The 23188-nt window shown below is 34.8% G+C and overlaps 2 protein-coding genes across 2 annotated transcripts; both read right to left on the reverse strand.

Moving 5' to 3' along the window:
- Positions 1 to 1225: 1225 nt before the first annotated feature.
- LOC114711787 (uncharacterized) lies at positions 1226 to 1922 on the reverse strand. The gene is made up of 2 exons (XM_028896211.1): positions 1875 to 1922; positions 1226 to 1707 (listed from the first exon to the last, which is right to left on the reverse strand). Exons 1-2 carry the CDS (start codon positions 1906 to 1908, stop codon positions 1250 to 1252), a joined length of 492 nt encoding a protein of 163 aa, XP_028752044.1. The 5' UTR covers positions 1909 to 1922; the 3' UTR covers positions 1226 to 1249.
- A 917-nt stretch (positions 1923 to 2839) lies between these two features.
- LOC114711770 (uncharacterized) lies at positions 2840 to 3648 on the reverse strand. The gene is made up of 2 exons (XM_028896198.1): positions 3579 to 3648; positions 2840 to 3496 (listed from the first exon to the last, which is right to left on the reverse strand). Exon 2 carries the CDS (start codon positions 3329 to 3331, stop codon positions 2840 to 2842), a length of 492 nt encoding a protein of 163 aa, XP_028752031.1. The 5' UTR covers positions 3332 to 3496; positions 3579 to 3648.
- Between the last annotated feature and the right edge of the window lie 19540 nt (positions 3649 to 23188).

Raw genomic sequence — 23188 nt, forward strand, 5'->3', positions numbered from 1 at the left:
TTTCAAAAATTAGATTTAAACAAGTCTTCAAACAAATTACCTTCAGAAACCTTTTCAGAAAACAAAGATGATCTAAATGAACCATCTTCACAAGAAAATTTAGAGCAGCCTAAGGCCTGGAGACACAACCGAGATCATCCACTGGAACAAGTCATTTGCAAAGTCAATGAAGGGGTTAAAACCCGGAGACAAGTATTCAATGAAGTGCGTTTCTCTGTATTCATATCTCATATTGAACCTACCAATGTTGACGAGGCACTATCCGACGAATTTTGGATAGTCCTAATGCAGGAAGAGCTTAACCAATTTGAGAGAAATCAAGTTTGGGAATTGGTACCCAGACCTAATGATCATCCGGTTATAGACACCAAATGGGTATTCAAAAATAAGCTCGATGAATCTGCACAAATCATCAGAAACAAAGCCAGATTGGTAGCTAAAGGTTATAATCAAGAAGAAGGTATTGATTATGAAGAAACATATGCTCCAGTAGCCAGACTGGAAGCAATACGAGTACTTTTAGCGTTTGCTTGCATTAAAGACTTCAAATTGTATCAAATGGATGTTAAAAGTGCATTTTTAAATGGTTATATTTCAGAAGAAGTCTTTATCGAACAACCCCCTGGTTTTAAAGATTCAAATTTTCCTGATCACGTTTATAAACTGAAAAAGGCTTTATATGGTTTAAAGCAAGCTCCTAGAGCTTGGTATGAACGACTTAGGGTATGTTTGGATTGGCGTTGGGCAAAACTGACTTCTAATCCAACTGACTTTTGTAACTGAAGTTAGAGTAAAAGTCAGTTATGGTATGTTTGGATAGGTACTTTTAAAAAGTCAGTTGGAAAAGTTAAAAGTTGTTTGGATGAATAGAAAAATTAGTTCAGTTGTAAAATGACTGAAAAGGATATATACTTTATTGAATAGTAGTGTTTGATATTTTTAATGTGATAATTGTTAAAAAAATATCTAAAATTATTATGATAAAATAAAAATAGTTTATTTGTGAGATTATAAAATAAAAATATTTGTTACCAAGACAAATTTAAAAACACATTTTAGATAATTAATTAAATATATATAATGGACAAACATGAACATAAATTAAAATTCATTTCGTCTCTAATTAGAGTAAATAAAATTACACAAGTAATCAGATCGTACTTAATTAAATATATATAATGGACAAACATAAACATAAATTAAATTAAAATTCATTTCGTCTCTAATTAAAGTAAATAAAATCACATAACTAATTAGATCGTAAGCTTTGCACAATTTGGTCTCTAATTGAGTCACGAACACGATTCATTTGTGTGGCAGATATTAAACTTGACGAGGATGCCTCACCAGCTGGATGATTATTGTCTTCATCTATTATACTTCCACGCTCAGCTTGTATAAAGCGGTCATCAGTTGGAGAATTTTGCCTGATAAAATTATGGACAGCCATTGTTGCACAAACTATGCGGACCTGTGCTTGAAACTTGAATCTGGGCATGTCTCTTAAGATTGCAAACCTATTCTTCCAAACCCCAAAAGTTCTTTCAATAGTGCATCTCAAACTTGAATGATAATAATTGAAGGCCTCATTCTCATTTCTAAATCCTAGCTGACGATTAAAGTCTAGAAGGTGATAGCGCTCACGTCTGTACGGGCCAAGATATCCCACTTGTGATGAATAACCAGCATCAACCAAATAAAATTTGCCTAGAAAATCATGATTCAATTATGTTGAGGTGAAAATAATACAATTGAAGCTTAATTTTAAAATAATTGATTTGAAATTTACAGAAATATACCTTTAGGTGGATGAGGAAAATTCATGGATGGAGTTGAAATAGCATATTTAAAGACACGAGCATCATGTGCACTACCTTCCCAGCCCGCCAACATGAACGTGAAGCACATATCCCAATCGCATACGGCCATGAAATTCTGACTCAGAAATCCCTTCCTCCCAAAATATTTGTCTTGCCTAGCTTGACTAACCTGACATTTTATGTGGGTGCCATCAATTGTGCCAATTGCATCCTTAAAAAATGGGAAGTATCGTGGATCATTTGCTACTTTTGGGTGGCAATAGGAGAATGTAGGATCAGTGGGCTTGATATTTTCTCGAGATAAATTGAGGCAAGCATCCAACACTCTATGAAAATACTGACTGACAGTTTCTCCTAAACGCTGAAACCTTTCTTGAATCATCCTATTACACTGACCATGCGCAATTGTATTCAAGAACATGGCAACAGATTCATGGACACCTATGTACTTAGAATTTTGCAACCCATGTTCAACCAATTTAGAACATAATCGATGGAATGTCTCTGTTTCCATTCGAAACATTTTCTTAGACCGTCCTTCATGCCCATGCAAAAGTTCTTGAACCTATAAATAACCCGTTTGTTCACTAGTTCTGTATGGCTATTTGCATAGAAAAGGTGTCACATACTGACCCATTAACACACTTAGCTGTGATACCTGTGTTGTGTGTTCATGTAAAGTAGGAAGTAATTGAGACCATTCGTCGCCCCAACCCGCCGTTGAATCAGATATGGATTATGTTACCTGTGAGTAGTTAAATACTAAATGTGAGTAACATTTTCACAAAAGAGAGAGAGAGAGAGAGAGAGAGAGAGAAAAGATAAGTGATAAATAGCTATTAAACTATAACATAATAATTATACATAGTCATGAAACACAACATTAAACATAGTCATAAAACACACAACATTACACAGAGTCATTAAACACACAACCATTAAACACATCGTCATGACACACAATAACCAAATACATTATGATAGATAAACAGAAATCATAACAAGTCACTAGGCACAACTCAAGGATTCTTTGGTGCAGCATATGGCGGGGGGTTCGCAGCATTGTGCTTCAACCAAGCTATTAATACCTCCCGATTTTCTCTCAGACCAGCATATATGTCCCTGAATGTCTTGTTAGCCAACAGATTACAACATGTCACACAAAGTTGTAAGTCACTGACTATTTCAGGCATACTCAGTAGATCAGCAGTAAGCTCAGTAGTGTTATCACTGTTGCAGATTTTGTTTATTGCCTCTGCTGTACTAATTGAAGCCTTCTCAATCGAACTTACTGAATCTGCTATTCTTCTTGTCGCTGGCATCTTTTGCTTCTTGTACTTGTCCAACCCTTCACCTCTCTTCCTCTTCCCTTGACTCCTTGAAGCACTAGGTACAGTGGGTGCAGTGTTTGATGTGTTTGTAGTTAAATTGATGCCATCCAAAAAGTCCGAAACTCCTGCACGGCATCCAGTGTCTTCTTCACTATCCCCTGAACCTTCTTGCCAATCCATTGTTGGTTGGTAGTCATTTGGCTGATCACCCCTCTGTGGTGCAGGCTCGGTCCAAGATGGTGCCTACATATCATCTCCTGATACCATAGTGTCCTTGAATATAGTTTCCAATTCAGTGCGAAACCTTAACCCATAGTGCCTAAACTTTTCATATGCTGGATTTTTCTGCAAAGTCAAAAGTAAACTATAGTTAAATTGATTCCAAAAGTATAATACTACTTATAAATTAACATAAGCTACTTCATACCCGTAATTTCCTCTCCCACCACTCATCAGATGCCACCACCGTGTTCCTTTCAGGGTCCCACCCTATGCCGATCTCATTAGCAATTGGTTTATCAAATGTCTTCCACTCTTTCCTCAAGTTATCTAATCTATTTTTCAGCTATTTTTTTTCATATCCTCTCCCTGTCTTTTCATTGAATTCTCTATGAATATTGTCCCAACCTGGTTTTGTAAATGAAGATCCTTGACAAAGCTTGTTATAAATCTGATCAACACATATTTTCAGAAACATACCTGTGGTGCTCACATCCTAATGTGCTTTGCCTTTATCGTTACTCATAGTTCTTGTTGAAATTACATATATATCAAACCCACAATTACTCAAGAATCAAGCAGTATAATCAAACAGTATAGACCCACAATATATGTAAATCAAATCACAAAAAGTGAATTAATTCAAGCTCTGCCTTACGTTACAAACATGCAGAAAAATAGGAACTTATCGATATTTGGATTCAGCACACAATTACACCACCCATTCTCAATCATGATACATAAAGCCCATAGCACTAAAAATACTCTTTTCCTTTAACTCAAAAATTCCAACCACGCAATATAACATAATATCTAACAAAAATAAGGCCAAACTATTGTTCAATGCAGACAACTAAGGCAATTTCAACAAATGTATAATTTCTTTTGCCCCCTTGCTTCACACATTCATTCGTCCCCATCTTCCCATCACTTTAATTCATTCATTCATTAACTCTGATATGCTTCGGTCAACAAAATGAAATTCTCCGATCAACAAAAAGAGGAGCGAAAAAACCCATATGCTTTGGTCAAAACAGCATTCACACGTCCATAAATCTTGCACCATAAACCAACACCATACACCATTAATTACAGCCATTCAGTTCACATTCACACATATGCACACATAAACCGATTTAGCACGAAGAAGGAGTAACAGCTTAAGGGAGTGCACATATTCAAACAGCATCTACAATCAACAATCAGAGAAGGAAGAAAAAAACGAAGCCTTCAGCGGTGGAGGGAGCTGAGAGCTGAACAGGGAAGAGAAGAAAAACACACCAGTGATGGCACGAACAACCTTCAGCGGAGGAGAGAGCGAAGCCGTCGACACCCACAGACAGAGACGGCAGAGAGACCGACGGATAGAGACGCAGCCACACCCAGGGAGCAGAGCCGTCAACACCCACGGACAGAGGCGCCAGAGAGACTGACAGATGGAGACACAGCCGAGATCGATGGACGGAGACGCCGGCAAAAGCACCGAAGAGAGAGTGCCGAGAGTGAGGGAGTTGAAACACGGTCGAATGCTACGTACGCCTTCTCAGCTCCATCGGGTAGAGATAGGCGAGTGCCGAGAGTGAGGGATCAGAGTGTTTTGCGTTGGGTCCGGTAGAGCTCTGAGGTTGGAATGGTGAAGCTTTGAGAGAGGCAGCTGGGTCCGGTAGGATAGGTTAGAGAAATTAATATTCATTAATTTAACGGTAATGCATTTTGAAACGGTTGAAAAGTTGCTTCTGGGAGCGTTGAGAAATAAGGAGCTTTTTTTCAGAAGTCAGGTTGAAAAGCTACCTATCCAAACAATCAGTTTACTCTCAGAATGCCCCCAACTGACTTATTACAATTTCCAAGGCACGTTTGGATCTCAAAATGGAGATCCAAACATACCCTTAGCAATTTTCTGATAGAAAAAGGATTTGAACGAGGCAAAGTAGATGCCACACTTTTTATTAAAAGAAAGAAGAAAGATCTTTTGATTGTTCAAATTTATGTGGACGACATTATTTTCGATGCTACTAATGAAGATCTTTGCCAAGAGTTTGCTAAGTTAATGCAAGGAGAGTTCGAAATGTCAATGATGGGAGAGCTAAATTTCTTTCTAGGATTACAAATCAAGCAGAAGAAAGACGGGATATTTATATCCCAGACGAAATATTTGAAGGAGTTATTAAAGAAATATGGGCTGGAGCATGCCAAAAGTGTAAAGACTCCTATGAGCTCAACCATCTCACTTGATGCAAACGAAGACAGCAAAGATGTGAATCTGACTAGATACAAAGGAATGATCGGCTCATTACTATATCTCACTGCTAGTAGACCAGATATTCAATTCAGTGTGGGAATGTGCGCAAGATATCAATCAGCTCCAAAAAAGTCACATGAAGAAGCTGTCAAGAGAATTCTCAGATATCTTGTAGGAACTCAGAATTTAGGAATCTGGTATCCAAAAAGGGGAGCAGAATATCTAATGGGATACTCAGATGCAGATCATGGGGGATATAAGACGGACAAAAAAAGCACCAGTGGACAATGTCAATTTTTCGGAGGATGTCTTGTCTCATGGTCAAGTAAAAAGCAGAATACGGTGGCAATCTCCTCAACTAAATCAGAATATGTAGCCAATGCCTGCTGTTGTGCTCAGATCTTATGGTTAAAGCAACAACTACAGGATTTAGGAATCAACTTTCGAGAGATTCCAATCCTATGTGATAACACAAGCACAATAAGTCTGTCCAAGAATCCAGTTCATCATTCCCGAACTAAACATATCGATGTTCGACATCACTTTATTCGGGACCATGTTCAAAAGAAAGATGTAAAGGTTGAGTTCATCCTCACTGAATATCAAATAGCCGACATCTTCATGAAACCTCTAGCTCAACAGAAGTTCAACTTCTTTCGAAGAGAATTAGGAATGGTAAATCCCAATGAGTTGTAAGAAATCTCACATTATTTCTTAAATTTCAATATTTAAATTCAATGTTTTGATGATTAGATAACTAACTTAAGCATCAGAGTAGATAGAAATTTGTTTTGCAGGAAGCTCTGTTTTGTCAAAGAAAAACAGAGGTAGACAGAGTATGCAATTATCAAACAAATGATTGATAATTAAGAAGACAAGAGGAAACAATTTATCGATCACCTGATTGATAAATCCAGCTTGTGGAAGAAAGAAAGTATTCCAGCACGATGATTATCGATAAGCTGATCGATAAATGCATTATCGATCAGAACATCGATCAGTAGTCTCAAGGTTTTGAGATACTTCTCTCAGAATTGGTAAGCGTTAATCGATAAGCTGATCAATAAATAGATTATCAATCAAATGATCGATAAACAAGACCAGGTACGCATTTCTGTTACTAATTTTATTGATAACATGTTCGATAATTACTTGATCGATAACTTGATCGATAATTCTATTCTGTGTTCTTGTGTGTTCTTCATATTTATCGAACATGTGATTGATCATCAGTTGATCAATAACATGATCAATAATTCTAAAGTTTATAACGGTAAATTTTTGAAACCCCTCTATCAGTTATCAAACCCTAACTCGAACATTACCCGTCCCCTGTTTCTCACAACGGTCAAGAATCACTGTTCTATTAAATTTCCAACCTCTCTTCCACTCGAATCCATCACTACTACCTTTTCGACCTTCACCGAGCTCAAAACACATCACTTCAACCATTCAATTTCTCAGAAATTCCTCAGTACCTCAGAAATGGCGCGAGTAAAACAACCGAACGTGGAAAGGGAAGAAGGGTCAGAGAAGCAAGTCCAATCGAGCGACACTACTCCTTCGGGCACTCGGAAGCGATATAGACTGAAAGTGAGGGAAGAATCATCCAAGAAGAAAGGTGTTCTGAAAATCCGAGAAAGTTGGACCGAAGAGCAACCGGTCCCCCCAAGAAAATCTCCCCGGTCCAAATCCAAGTTACCAATAGTCACTGAGGAATCGGAAACCGAGTCAGATGATGGCGCCTCAGTTCAAAAAGCTGTGGAGACCGCGTTGAGAATACCCATTCCCAAGCAACCAAGGAAGAAAAAGCAAAGTGCAAGTGAAGGGCTCGCACAGCAAATTCCCCCTGAAGGTATATCAATTGAGTTCTCAGAGTTATTAATTGGCAATCTTGATAGTGAAGTTAATATAGCAAAGTATAAAGCTGATTTTGCCAATAGAAAATTCTGCCCTGCGGTATCTGTGGACATAGAGAGTCTGAAGAAAGACAAACAGATTAATCTTGACCTAGGTGACCCACTGCAGCATTATTCAAATTGGTTAATCATTGGTGGTGAATACTATCCTGAGGTAGTTAAAAGATTCTACTGTAATATGGAATCAGTAGAAGAGTATGATAATAAGGACAATCTTATAGAAAATTACTTGAGGGTCACCTAAGAGGCAGATCATTCAAACTCACAAGTGCCAAATTAAATGAGCTACTAGGGACTCAAGAATTTGTGAGAGGGGGAGACATGAATGAGGTAAAAGCCTATAGAATTTTAATGTAGAGTGATGATTTCCCTGGTAAGCTGAATTTCCCTCCTAAGAAAATGTGTGATTTTTATCAGATAATCCATTACATCTACTTTAGGAGCATGGTAAATAAATCTGGAAGTTTCTCACACTCACTCAGGATGACTATCTTCTTCTAGCTCAGATTATTAGTGGGGAGAAGATCAATATTAGGGATCTTATCTACATTGAGATGAAGGACTTTGTCCTTAACAAGTCCAAATTCACCCCAATTCCCTACCCTCAGCTGGCCACCTACCTCCTTTAGGCATATAATATTGCCCCATTTGAGCCTGGAGAACTCAAGACCAAGGTTCCTACTTTTGGTATCACGCAGCTCAACAAGATGAGGATTTATGTTCCCTTCAAGCCATCACAGAAAATCTCTCAGAAGGATAAAGGGAAGCAACCAGCTGCAAGTACCTCTTGAACTCAGGATGAGGCTGAATCCACTATAGCTCCATCTCATGCCCCTGGACCATCTTTTATGGAGAGATCACTCAGGGAGATGTTTCAGGCTGAGCTTCAAGCGTTTGAAAATAGAGTATACATCACTGCCAGAGAGTATGGGGAAATCTCTGATAGGAAGCTTGAGGGCATTTCCAAAATCTTGGACCTTCACCAACAAGCCATAGTGGTTTTGGAAAAAGAAGTTTCAGAGAGATTTGATTCAGTGGACAGAGAAATTAGAGAGCTCAAAGGGATGGTAGCTTCTCTCTGCAATAACTTCACTGCCCCCAGCACAAGTTTTAGCTATGAGGACCTCTTATTTCATCCACCCTCTCCTCCTCACCATGAGCCTGCACCTCCTTCCTCTCCCTTACCCACTTCTCCTATTTCCACTTCTCCTTCTGTCCCATCTACCTCTGTCACTACCTCTACCACTCTTGCTCTCATCACAGTCCCTCAACCAGTTCCCTCCTTATGTAACACCTCATGTTTAAATCAATTAACTTTCCTTGCGGAAGCATTTGGAATCACTTTTGATGGCTACAATTGATGAAAAATTAAGGTTGAAAATTTTCATTTATGGGTTACTATTCATTGTCACCTTAAAATGTGACAAACTTCAAAAATTCATAACTGATTGTAGAAAAATTGAAATTGAGTGATTCCAAGTTCTACAGAAAGCTCTTTGAATAAAATTTTGAGGAAAAATAGTTTCTGAACTGATTGCCTTGAAATTCGAGCTCAATTTCCTTTGAAAAAGTTACTGTTCATTTGGTCATTTTCGGATTTTACTGTATTTTTGCCTAACTTTGGAAAGGCATAACTTTCTGCTCGGTTATCGGAATCAGGCAAACTACCCCTCATTTTAAAGAAAAACATCAGATCTCTTTACTTGCCAAATCTTATGACCTAACTCACTCGTTTGATAGGTCAAACTAGAGCTACAAATTCACTGCTCTAGGACTTACGTTTTATCCCTTAACATCTCTTTAATTCTTTTTATTTCTTTGGCATACATAACATGGCCTTACTCTTTCTTGTTCATGCTCATACACTTTCATTCATGCCATAAATATTATAATTAAATATATGGCATCATTGGCATCCATAACATAGTTCACAAAATAGTAGAATTATACATTTATCAACAGTCTCATCCATTAACAAGAATAATTCTCCGCTTACTTCTCCTTGCTTCTCATGCCATTATTGCCCATCATTGATTGATCTAAATGGTTGGTTAGGAAGGGGTGAGATTCGGGAGAATCTCAGTAGCAAACACTACCCATAAGCATGCAAGACATAATGCACATGCATGACATGTTATAACATTAACACATGAATGCCATGGAAAGTAAGCTAAAGCATTTCATGCTTCCATAACATATTGCCAAGGCAAAACATAACATAAACTTGCAAACATAACTTTGCAAACATTTTATCATAGCTTAGTCACATCATGGCAACACAATCACATCATGCAAGCATACATATCAAGCACACAGTATAGGTAAGTTCACTACCTTGTAACATGGCTTTCCCCTTGCTTTTCCTTTGATTCTCTTGTCTTTCCAACCATGTGGACATTCGGTCAACATCACCAAACATCCTCTTGGATGTTCCAAAGGTCCTAAACATAACCATAATGATCATACAATCCATTAGGACCACTAGATTACATAAAGTTCAAGACTGTCTCTCTTGAACCTCAATCCTTTCTCTTAGTCTTAGGGTTTTTCTTTCTAGCTTTTCTAACATAAATCACATCATTTCCCATCCTTATGATCCATTTCTTGTCAATTAGGACTACTTTATATGGCCTTAGATTCAAGAATACCAAATCTGGAAAATTTGCTTCGCAGGTACTGTTCACGCAGAATTTCCAGAATTTTGCTCAACTTTGAAAATTCATAATTAATTCTAGAAAACTCCAAATTGAGTGCTTCCAAGTCTCACTGAAATCTCCTTAAGTTAAATTTAAAGGAAAAATAGTTTCAAGAGCCAATTCTACACCGAACAGTACCGGAACTGTACGGAACTCGAAACTCTTCCAAAAGTTCAACACTGTTTCCAGATTTCAAACCCTAACTTTGAAAAATCACCATAAATCGTACACATATTCAAATGAAGTGTTCTACCTATAGATTTAAAGCTCACAGAGTGTACTTTAAGCATGAAAAATTTCAGAATCAGATACGCACAGTAACTAATCCGAAATAGGTATGAAATCAGGTGCTATAACCATCACATACCTTGTTTTAGAGTTTGATCTGGCTTGGAACCACTTGGCCTTTCTTTCTCCCTCTTCTTTCTCTCTCTAGAAACCATTTTTCAAGAGCTTTCCCATGGATTCCTTATGCTTGGACGAAATGGTAGGGAGGGGAGGGGGTATTTATAGAAAAACAGACTGAATCTGGACCGTTGATCTTAAAAATACGTGGCTCGATCTGGACCGTCCATTTTCTCTTTTGATCTTACGGTGACAAGTGTCCTATGACATCATGCTTACCTCATCATGAGACATGCTTACATCATCAAGCCACATGTCTTTAATCCGACTGCACACGTGTCTTGCATCCGACCGTACACGTGGCTTCCATCTAGCCGTACACGTAATATTTTCTTTTTCTCATCTAACCGTACACTTGTCACTTTCATGTCCTTTCATCATTTATGGCATTAAAATAGGGAGAAAATAAATGGAAAATTCGTGCAAAAATATTTTCTTAATTATTTCTCCACCTATCAAGCCAATCTTACACCGTATCGGATACTTTTCGGGTCTTGACTTACCCTGTACCACCAGGACATGTTCTGACACTATTTTCTCATCTTAATAAGTATATATATGGTGCCACCTTAGAGGAGCATAGATGAAAATAATTAGCTTTGCTGACAGGCTACTTGATCTTACTGAGTCATGCAGTAGAGATTTCACTATAACGGGTAAACAAAAGACTGTCTAAAATATTCCCATACTGCGTTCTGATTTTTATGCTGTCCATAAATATCTTCCGGTGACTCAGCATGATGACTCGTAGGTGTCATGATTACGCTTGATGACTCAGCACGTTGACTCGTCGGTGTCATGATTACGCTTGATGACTCAGCACGCTGACTCAGCATCGTCATGATGGCTCTTAGATATTTTCTTTGGTTTTGTCTCCTATTTAGGGGACAAAATTATTTAATATTTGACTGGAGCATTTTATTTAATCTAGAGGTCCAAAAATTCATCCAAAAATATCATAAAATTCCTCATATTCTAGAGAAAATCTGTGAATTTTCTCAGGTCATAACTCAACCTGTAGCCCCACTTAAAAATCATTCTTTAAAATGCCCTTTTTCGGCACAACTGGCTTTTAAGTATTCTTAAAGCCATTTTGCTGGTCTTCTGGGGATGAGACTAATTTTATAATTTTCTATAGTCTCTTAGATCATACATCCCCATTTTACCATAATTTTCTGAGGTTTCCTTATGACTCAAACAATTAAATCTACCTCTACATCTCAAATTGAGCCATAAACTTATAAATTCCTTTTAAGTTACCTCAGGGGTATTTTCATCATCTCTCTTCGCAAAAGAGCCTTAGAATATTATTTTCCATTTTCTGGGATTTTCTTAGAATTTTCTAAGTACTTTTTATTTTTTTACCCCTGATGGCCGTAACTTTCTGAATTTACGGTTTTACCCCTGCTTAGGCTCAACATCATAAAACCATCTCTTTGAGGCTTCTAACTTAACCTTTGGTCTGTATCTAGCCTCTTTTCTCTTTCTAGGCCTCTGAGACTTTACTGGAGCCTCTAACTTTGATTACCTTTTAGCCCCTTAAAAACTTTCACTTTGTAATTTAGTCCCTGAAACTGCTTTAACTTCCTTTCTCATCTTTAGAACCTCTACTAAAAAGGGTCTGGTAGCCGATCTCATTCAGGCTATTTCTGATACTTCTAGGCCCAAAAATCGGGATGTTACACCTTACATTTTCCATCATTTTCTCCACTTTCTCGCCTTCCCCCTCTTCCTATTCCCTTGACCATTCCCTCTGTCCCTACTCCTTCCCCCTTATCTGATGCTGACAAAAAGGGGGAGAAGAAAACTGATGTTGATTAGCTGTTTAGATTTTTTTGCCGTTTAGTTTTTCTGTCATTTTTGTACCTTGATAAACTTTGATGCTGTTACTGATGTATTTTGGCTCTACTAACACATTTTGACAGCTTATATTTAATAGTTTGTGTTCTCATCGATTATTTATTGCTGTGAATTTGTTTAATGTCTTAATTATTGATGTTTCTGATGTTATTTGGTTTATATCTCTTACTTATGTTTTGTCATCATCAAAAAGGGGGAGAATGTTAGGATTATGGTTTTGATGATAACAAAGTTAGATTAAAGTAGTTTGATGTGTTGATCGATCAAATATTTATCGATAAGCTATCAGATAAATTGTCAGTGCAAACCAGTAATATGACTGATATTTTGATCGATAAGTTGTTCGATAATCCGTTGATCGATAAAATGATCGATTATCGCTAACATAGAAGTTATACAAGTTTACAGTTAATTATCGATCACTTGATCGATAATGTAAGATAATCGAACAAGTAACAGATAAAGAGAACCAAATCCAGAGTGCATTTATCGATCACATGATCGATAAATCAGTTATCGATGAAGACTCTAATAAATGGTAATACACTATACTCGTTCTGTACATTGATTTTGTCACCATTTATTGATCACATTATCGATCATTCATTTATCGATAATATGATCGAACATTGTTCGCTAACTCTTTGAATGCAGGTGCTCATCATAGCTGCTGATCGATAACCTTATCGATCACCAAGTTATCGATCACATGATCGATAATCAATATTTTATCTACTCATACTTAGTTCTTCTATAACCAAGTTATCAATAACATTATCGATAATTGAATCTTTCTGAATAGTACTTTTTCATATAACATGATCGATAAAAAGCTTCAGAACAAAATGTTTATTTCACAGTTTATCGATAACCTGATCGAACACTCACTGATCGATCACCTATTCGATAAATCCAATTAATCCTTGCTCTTCACAGAATGATTTTCACATGGTATTTATCGATAACATTATCGATCATGAGTTTATCGATAATGTGATCGATCAACATGAACTGAAGTCTCATTTCTGTAACACTTGAATTATCGATTATCTGATCGATTAACAAGTATTCGATAAACTGTTTGATCACGTTACTTTTCCAGTTCTATTTAAATTAGCTATGATGGTTCTCAAATTCAACTCTCTATTTTCTTCCAAACTATTGTTTAGCATGCATGATCATCTTGACCATTTTGCTAAGTGATTTATAATCAAAGTGACTCTGATCTTTCTCTGGTTCACATATCAGCATAAGTGTCTCTGCTGCATTTTATCGATCACTTGATCAATAAATCAATGATCCATCGCTTGATCGATAATCTTATTTAACTAATTCAAAAAGCTTTCACTCTGATTATCGATAACCTGATCGAACAACCAGTGGTCGATCAGCACTTCGATAAAGAATGTCCAGATTGTTATTCTGCATATTTAACAGACTTTTTGATTCCACTTGAAAACAATGAATAATCATTTTATCATCGGTTCAGTTCTACCTTAAGGTTTACATTGCAAAGATTAACTTATTGAACTTAAAAGTGTTGTTGTAGATTACGAAGAGAAATCACAACGGCTCTTCAACGGTTGATTACGTAGCCTGTAACCTACTGTGTCAGAAGCCCAGAAGCATTAATGGCAGAACCGTTGTAACTGGGAAAACACGCAAACGGAGTCACAACGGTTAGAAGCTCTTCCGTCTAACGATTACTTAACAACCTCAACTATAAAAGGCGCGAAGAAGCATTAATGAACGAAATTGAATACGCGAGCTACCATCTGCGATCATTTACTATTGCATTCAATACTCTGTTCTTTCAATTTTACTAAGCGTCAGTGTTTATCATCTATACACTCTGTAAGAGAGATTACTCACTCATCATTGATTACATTATTGTGATACTCAAGAGTGTGGACTCTTGGGTGGATTTGTAACCTTACAGGAAGTAAGGGGGAGTGATTGAGTGAATCAATTACTATACTGAGATGCCAAGAACCCGATCAATCTTGAAAGATAGTGAAATACTCAGAGGTGTTCTGAGGACTGGACGTAGGTCAAATGGTTAAGACTGAACCAGTATAAACCTTGTGTTTGTCTCTCTACGGTGAAATCTTCCTAAACTTACACTCTGTTTTTTATAGTATTTATTTTTAATTCCGTAATTTTTTTAACTCACCCAATTCACCCCCTTCTTGGGTGAGACTGCCACTAACAATCTTACCTTTTCGCATGGTTTTGTCACTTAAATTACATAAGAACATTTCAGGCTCCTCAAAGTGAACACGACTAGGATTGTGCTACTGTAGTGCATTCCTATCTAGAACTAAATTGTTTTGAGAGCCCATAATGACTAAGGCTCTATCACCTATCTATTAGTGGCAGTTTCACCCAAGAGGAGGTGAATTGGGTGACATATAAAAAATCGACTTAATAAAACAAATAGTCAAATAAAGCAATGGAGACAGGTTTAGAAAGATTTCACCGAGTATGAACAGATGAAGAATGACACAGAAGATTATACTAGTTCAGTCTCAACTGCTTGACCTACATCTAGTCCTTAGAGTACCTCTGAGTTTTTCACTAAACTCCAAGATTCAACAGGCTCTTGGTGCCTCAGTATAGTAATCGAGTCACTCTCAATCACTCCCTTTTACTACCCGTAAGGTTACAATCCCCTTAAGAGTCCACATTCTTGAGTCACTCACAGATTTAAGTAAAGAGAATTACAAACTCTCTCACAAAGTACACATAATAAGTACTAAAGCTCACAACATAAAAACAAAGTAATGAATGCAAGGATTAATTATCACAGATGCTAGCTCAGTTCATTCAATTCTTCATTCAATTATAGTTGGAGACTTTCAGTTTTCTATTAGACACAAGGGCTTATGGTTGTTGGAATATCAATTACGTGTGTTTGGCAATTACAATTGTTGTTCATAATAAATGCTTCTAACACGGTAGGTTGAGCCTATAATATAATAGTTGTGCTTCGTAACCTACACAAGTGTCTTGGTAAAAGTGTATGTTTTTCTTCTCAAGTGATTATAACAGAATAACACAAGAAATGTTGATCCTTGGAATTGATACAGGATATGAAAATCATAATATCAAAGATTAGATAATCAAAAAGTAAAAAGAATCAATTTGATTGAACACTTGATCGATAATCCCTTGATCGATAAGGTTATTGATTAATAGCACGGGAATCATACTTAAAAGAAGAAAAACATTTATCAAAGTCATTATGGATCATTCGTTTATGGAACGTGTGGTCGATAAATGATAAAATACATACAAAGTGATTTAGTCAAGAAAGTGCTTTTGAATTCACTGCAATGTTTATTCTTTAAACATTAGATGCCTTCGTTGCTTTTTATAGGAAAATAAGATGAATAATGAAGGCTGAGAAAAGCTTAAAGATAAGATAGTATCAATTTCACTGAAAAAACATTGTGAAGAACACTTTAGATAAATATGTTAGAGCTTTATCAAACAGTTGATTGATTATTATTTTATCAAGCAAATTATCGATAATTTGAGTTATTGTGGAAAGACATTTTAAACATAATAATCTAAAACATTATTAATAAAGCCTTGATCAAACAGGTTATCCCAAAATTAGTTCAAAAGACTAAGAGTGATATTACAGGAAAACATGACGTTGATTGATTAAATGATCGATAATTAAATTATCCATTAGTGATTGATTATCGTCAATGAACACTTGATTTCCAGGAAGGGACTTGATCGAATAGCTTATCAAACAACACGAAGAACTTTGTAAAACAATTTTAGAACAAGCCATCGACAAGAAGATGATCGATAAGATTATTGATAATTCATAAAGCATTCAAAACAGTATGAGTTAAAGAGACTTACCAATTATCTGACACATGATCGATAACTGTTTAATTGATAAGGTGAACAATTAACCTTCTGTTAACAGTAGGGAAGATTAACCTCTTTACCTGATAACTTATCGAACATTTGAATTATCGATCAGGTGATTGATAATTTCCTTAAAGTACTCATATTGAAATAGTTTTGCTAATGATCAAATAAATGATCAAACGACCTATTTATCTAACAGGTTATCTATCACAGTGATTTATCTAACACGTGATCAATAAATCTTAATAGTATTTGAACTCATAACACGTGTTCAATTATCTAGCACATATTCAACCAACCAATGATTGATCACATGATCAATTAACATAACAAGTATGCAGAGAAACTTAAATACTCATTTTGTTATTATCATAACCTTAAATCTAATAATCTCCCTCTTCTTGATGATGACAAAACGTAAGATATATAGAATACTTAAAGCACAGGAAATTAACCATATTGTCAGAAAAATTTGCAAAATCAAAAGTTAAGGCTCGAAAATGTACCCGATATGGTGTAAAATTGTAAAATAGGTGGAGGAATAGTCAAGAGTAAGAGAGAGCACGAAATTCTCCCTATTTTCCTCCCTATTTGAATGCAAATTTGGTGAGAGGACATAGGTGAAATAATACAAATTGTTAAGGAGAATTTTTGGAAGAAATACAATTATTTAATAAAAAATTAAGTTCTAATCACATGTGTAATAAGTGGCATGATATGTGGCGTGATCTTGAAAAAGAGAAACATGACCAAGACACCTAGCAATTTGATGGAAATACATGACAAAATCATAAGGGATTAAGCTTAATAAAAGGACAAGTGTCATGATAATGGTAAATGGTAACTTGAAGTTACTATGAGGCGAATCCACTACTACAAAAATATAAATACTTGACGATTATTTTTTGCCATACTTGAGGGTTTATAACTGTCAAATATGGAGGCGTCAAATATTTGCCTATCAAATATTTGATAGTTATTAATCATCAAATATTTGATACAATACCTGACGGTTTTAACTAAAAATTAAACCATTAAGTATTTCCACCAAATACTTGATGGTTATTAATCAAAATCGTAAAGTATATATTTAACATACTTGACAGTTCTTATCAGTAACTGTCAAGTATGTATTAAATATACTCGACAGTTATTTGCTATAACCATCAAGTATTTCTACCAAATATTTGATGGTTATTGATCAAAACTATCAAGTATATATGTTACATACTTGATGAGTCTTATCAATAATCGTCAAGTATGTATCAAATATACTTGACGGTTATTTGCTATAACTATTAAGTATTCTATATATTTGATAGTTATTAGATATAACCATAAAATATTTCTAGAATACTTGACAGTTATATCAAATAACTGTCAAGTATTATGGACCTTTTAAAAAAAAATGAGATGGCTACTTTCTAGTAGCCCTCTGCTTTTTGAAAACAAAATGCAGCAATAGAGCGAAGAACATATACATATAATCTAGCCAGCAAATTAGAAATAGAAATTGACATTATATTTTAAAAAACCAAAAATCATACAAGGTACTATACAAAAGGAAACTTGGACAAGAGAAAGCAAAACAAAATTTGTCAAGTACTAAACCAAAACTAAAATTGGCTATTTACAAAAATCATAATAAAATTGTCCAAGTATCAAAGCCAAAAGCACTAGACATTGAACCATGAGAAATATAAAAAAAAGAAAAGACAAATACCAGTCTTCTTGTCTATCTATTTTGTGCCCACTAACGGAACTTGAGGTCACAAAGACCATCTTTACTACCAGGTTGTGACCTAAAATTCTCAAATTGTGACCTGGGGTCATAGAGAGCTTTCGTGCACTGTTCACTGTTTACAGAAATTTTTACCAATTTTAAAAATTCATAACTAAATGTAGAAAAATTGAAATAAGGTGGTTTTAATTTCTATTTGAAGCTTGTCATGTGTACTATAAGCAAAAAATACTCATCGGCATCATATCATTGTGAAATAGAGTTAGAAAATTTGTCAAGTTGCACTGTTCATGTGGTCATTTTCCAATTTTCTAATATTTTAGCCCAACTTTGGAAGGACATATCTCTTAGCACAAAACTCCAAATTTAATGATCTACTACCTGTTTCAAAGCTAAAAATGATATCTATAAGTATGTAAAATCTCAGCTCCAAATTCGATCATGTGCTTATCATTTTATGTGCCACAAAATTATCACTGTTTAAAGTATTTCTATCCCCTAATTCATGATTTCTTAAATTTCTTTTCTTTTCGCTATGCATCATACCAATCAGGCATTCTAGGATCAACAAGGCACATCATATATACATTAGTATAAGTCAACCTTATCCAAGATCCATTACAACCTTATATTAAAATTCATCAAATATTACATAAACTTCATATAACATAATGGAATTCACATAGCTTCCTTAGCCCAACACTAGCTCCTTACCCTTGTCCATAGTTAATCCACTTCCTATTTGATACATAATTTGACATAGGAGGAAATAAGATTTCATAGAAATCTCAGTAGCAATGAACTATAATCATCATGTTAATCAAGCAATGCATAATGTGCTAAGTCATAGAACTTCAAGACATCTTCAAATCACATAAAATCGTACTGTGTATCATGTCAAGAGGGACAACAACCACACTTTCACATTAACATATCCCAATGTATTTGGCCAAAGAATATCAAATATCATGAAATCAATAATTGGCACAACATAAATTCCTCAATTCAAGCAATCAACATAAACACATTAAAAAGCAAGACAAACAATCAAATTGTAATTCAATGCTACCTTTTAAACTTAATGTGATTCAGTCTCCTCAAGGGAATTATGTCCTCCTTGCTTTTCCTCCACACACCTATCAATCCAAGCATAATTACAAGCTATATTCACAATCATTCAACTTAAACACCAACATGAAACCTTAAACTTTCTTAATTCCCCTTTTTCTCTGATTTTTAACATGATTATTTCTCCTTAGATCCCAACAATCTCTTGGCTCATTCCTACACAATTTTTCATTTAGAATCCAAATATCTAATTAGATTTATGAAAATCAAACTCTTTTCGTTTCAATCTGTCTTGGCCGAATAGGGGCATATATGTTCCAAAAATTTCATTTTTGATTCCAATAATTATTAAATAATTATTTTAAAATAGAAAAAATTATATTTTTAAAGAATGATAGTTAAGAGATTATCTTTATTTTTTATCCTATACCTATTAAAGTAATTATTTTTAAAAAATAAAAATAAAAATAAAAATAAAAATAAATCTGGATCATCCAGATCTGATGAGCATTAGGTGCTTATCAAAACTGATAAGCACCCAATGTAAATCCAATGATGCCATGTAATTAATTATAATGTTCATGGCATGAATGGAAATGTATGAGAATAAGTGGGAAAAAGTAATGTCACACCTCTCTTTATATCCCATTATACGATAATTGAAACCAATATAAGTCGTTTCATAACATTTCCAGATGAAAAATTTTAAATTTCATAATTTTAACAGTACATTGTTCATCCGAAAATAGGCCAACTTTGAAAATTCATAATTAAATCTAAAAAAAATAAAATGAAGTGGTTCCAATTTTTATGTGAAGCTTGCTAAGAGTTCTATGGAGGAAAAATCCTCATTAGGTCCAATTCCATCCAGAATAATTCCAAGAAATTCGTCAAAGTGTACTGTTCATTTGGTAAATTTTCAAATTTTCAGTATTTTTGCCAAATTTTGGAAGGGCATAACTCTTAGCACAAAACTCTAATTTTAGTGGTTTACCACTTGTTTTAAAGCTAAAAATGGGATCTATTACCTTGCCAAATTTCATGCCTAGATTCCCACAATTGATCATTATTTTATGTGCCATAAGTTTGGTACTTTTTAAGGAGATTTTATCCCCTAATGTCACTTTCTTTAATTTATCTCCCATTTTTTTCTTTCCTACACTCCTTTAACATTGCACCATTCATAATTGTAACATGAGGGCATGTCATACAAATATAATTTACATCATATATCATTCATAACCCATTACATTTTCAACATAAAGCTCATTAATACATTGCACAACATAACATAATAGCATCAATTCCATAATGCTCCTCTATCCCAAAATCATTTCCTTACCCTTGCCATCGGATGAATCATTCCCTATTTGAGACATAATCTAACATAGGGGGAATGAGATTTTAAAAAAATCCCAGTAGCATATGAATTATAATTGTCATGTAAATCAAGCAAGTTCACAAGTGACATTTTATCAAACCTCAAGATATATTCAAACCACATAAAATCATGCTTAATGCCGTGCTAGGAGATGAACACCACCACTTCCATATAAACATAATTCAATGCATTTGACCAGAGCATAAACCAAGGTTATCCAACCAATCAATATCACCACACAAATTTCTTAATCCAAGCAAACAACAAATCACATTAAACAAGCAAGATAAACAATCAAACTATAATTCAAAGCTACCTTTTTAATACTTGTCCAATTGGTTACTTCAAGAACAAAGCTTCTCCTTGGTTCCTCCTCATAATGCCTATTAAACCAAGCATAAACATAGGCACATTAACCACTAAACAACTTAATTACAACACTTTAACTTCAACTTAACAATTCCCCCTTTTTCTTTAATTTTTTAACAAAATGATTCCTTCTTTAGAATCAATCAACTTATTGCTCAATCCCACAAAATTTTTTATGAGGAATCCAATGGTGCAATCAGATTTTTAAAATTCAAACTCCTCCCCCATGAACAATGATTGGCTGAATAGGGGGTTTTGTATATCCAAAAATTCTATTTTTGATTCTAATGATTTTAAACACTTTCCAACAACATATTCCTACACAAAAATGTGTTTTAAAGCCATTGGAATTATCAAATCAAGCAAAATGAAATTGCTTCTACATGAACAGTGGCAGACCAAAAATTCCTCCCTTAACCCTAATCTTGATTTCATCCAAAAATCAATCTATACACCATTTTATCTTCCTTATTCCACTTGATTATTAAAGTTTCTATCCTTTCCTAAGCATCACACATCCCAACCAAAATATTCAGCATTTTCCAACATTTTTCCAAGTAAAAATACTAATCTAATCAATATAATAATTAGGGATAATGATTCTTCGACATGCCTTAATATTTTCTTGGTGTACGTTGGATGATTTCTTGCCTAAAACACCTCAATATTTTTGAACAAAAGGGCTGGATGAACAGTGGCAGAGTCTCCCCTATTTTTCCAAATTTTCTAACATTTTTTAGGTATTTTCAAGGGGTATTTATAAAAAATTCAAGTATGCCCTCTTGCCCCCCGATTTGACCGAATTGGGACAACTAATAAGGTGTATGTGGCAGCCTTCAAGTGTGTGAAATGATCAGATTTGCACAAGTGTCCCTTTACTAGATATTTCCAACCATTTATCTCTTATTTTCACTTTTTATTTAATTAAAATTGGAGGATGTGGAAAGTGCAAAAATTTGGGTCCTTATTAGGTCCATTGTGGGCCTCACAAATGGTTTTGGCTGGTCCAAAAAGATGGCCCACAAACTAAATCACTATCTCAAACCAATTTGAAACTTTATCAGTTACTATTCACTAGTAACTTTTTATAATTTTTCCAAACCTCAAAAAATTCATTTTTATCCATGATAATTCACATTTTAATATGAGAATATGATCTAAAAATTTTCAAAAATTTTCACCACCTCTAAGTATTTATTTTGAATTTTCTCTGATTAGGCCTTTATCGGTAAATCTGAGGAAAAATAAATTCTCTAAAATTAATTCTTGAGATTTCAAGGCCTAAAACTAATTTTATAAATTCAAATAAATATTTAGATAAATTATCCATATTTCTCTCAAATTTATTGAGACCTCCAACTACTTAAAACAATTATTTTCCTTTAATTTCCTAATAATTTCCTGAAAAACCTCTATTTACGGGAAATTCCATAATAATTTTCTTTCACGGAAATTTTACCTTTTGGGCCTCAACTGAGTTTTCAAAACTTCCAATTTATAATTTTTCCATTTTTTTTGAATTTTTTAAAATTTTTCTCAAATTTTCCCGTTTTGCCCTTCCTAAACCGATGATTATGAAAATGCGAGTTCGAACCTTTTCGGGGTTTCACATCAAAAGTTGTTTCATCTCCCTGTCTAGTTTTTACATTGACCCTCATCCCAATTTTGAATCCTTTATAGCCTAAGTGAAAATTTTTGGGATGTGACAAGTAAGTCCAAGTTATGTATGCCAAATTAATAAAGAAGAATCAAAGTAAGAAAAGGTAAAGAGGAAAACGTAGGTTCTAAAATAGTCAGTTTTAAACTGTAATTTGACCTATCACATGAATGAATTAAGCCACAAAATTGGGCAAACTTATAGTACACGTCCCAAGCTTTAAAATGAGAGATAAACTATCTCAATTGGATGTGTACACAAAGAGATATGAATTTCCAAAGTTGAGGCATAGAATTTGGAAGTTCCAGAAATTATGAAATGACCAGTAAAGTTTAAGGAATAAACTGGATAAATTGGTCAAGGCTAAGTCTAGTTTGATATTTTTTCCTTAAATAGTATTCAAAGATCTTCGAGTTGAATTTTAGAGCAGTACAATACGATTTTTATAGAATTAGTTATGAATTTTTGAAGTGGACTTGTAATCCGAATTTTAAACAGTAGATAGTAACTCGAGTAATTATGTTGAAATTTTCAATCCACGAGCTTGTTTTGTGGTCTGCTTGAATCATAACACTTATGAATACGTACT

Source organism: Neltuma alba, unplaced genomic scaffold (assembly GCF_004799145.2).
Source record: "Neltuma alba isolate B1F8T4 unplaced genomic scaffold, ASM479914v2 tig00011318_pilon, whole genome shotgun sequence".
Classification (NCBI taxonomy): Eukaryota; Viridiplantae; Streptophyta; class Magnoliopsida; order Fabales; family Fabaceae; genus Neltuma; species Neltuma alba.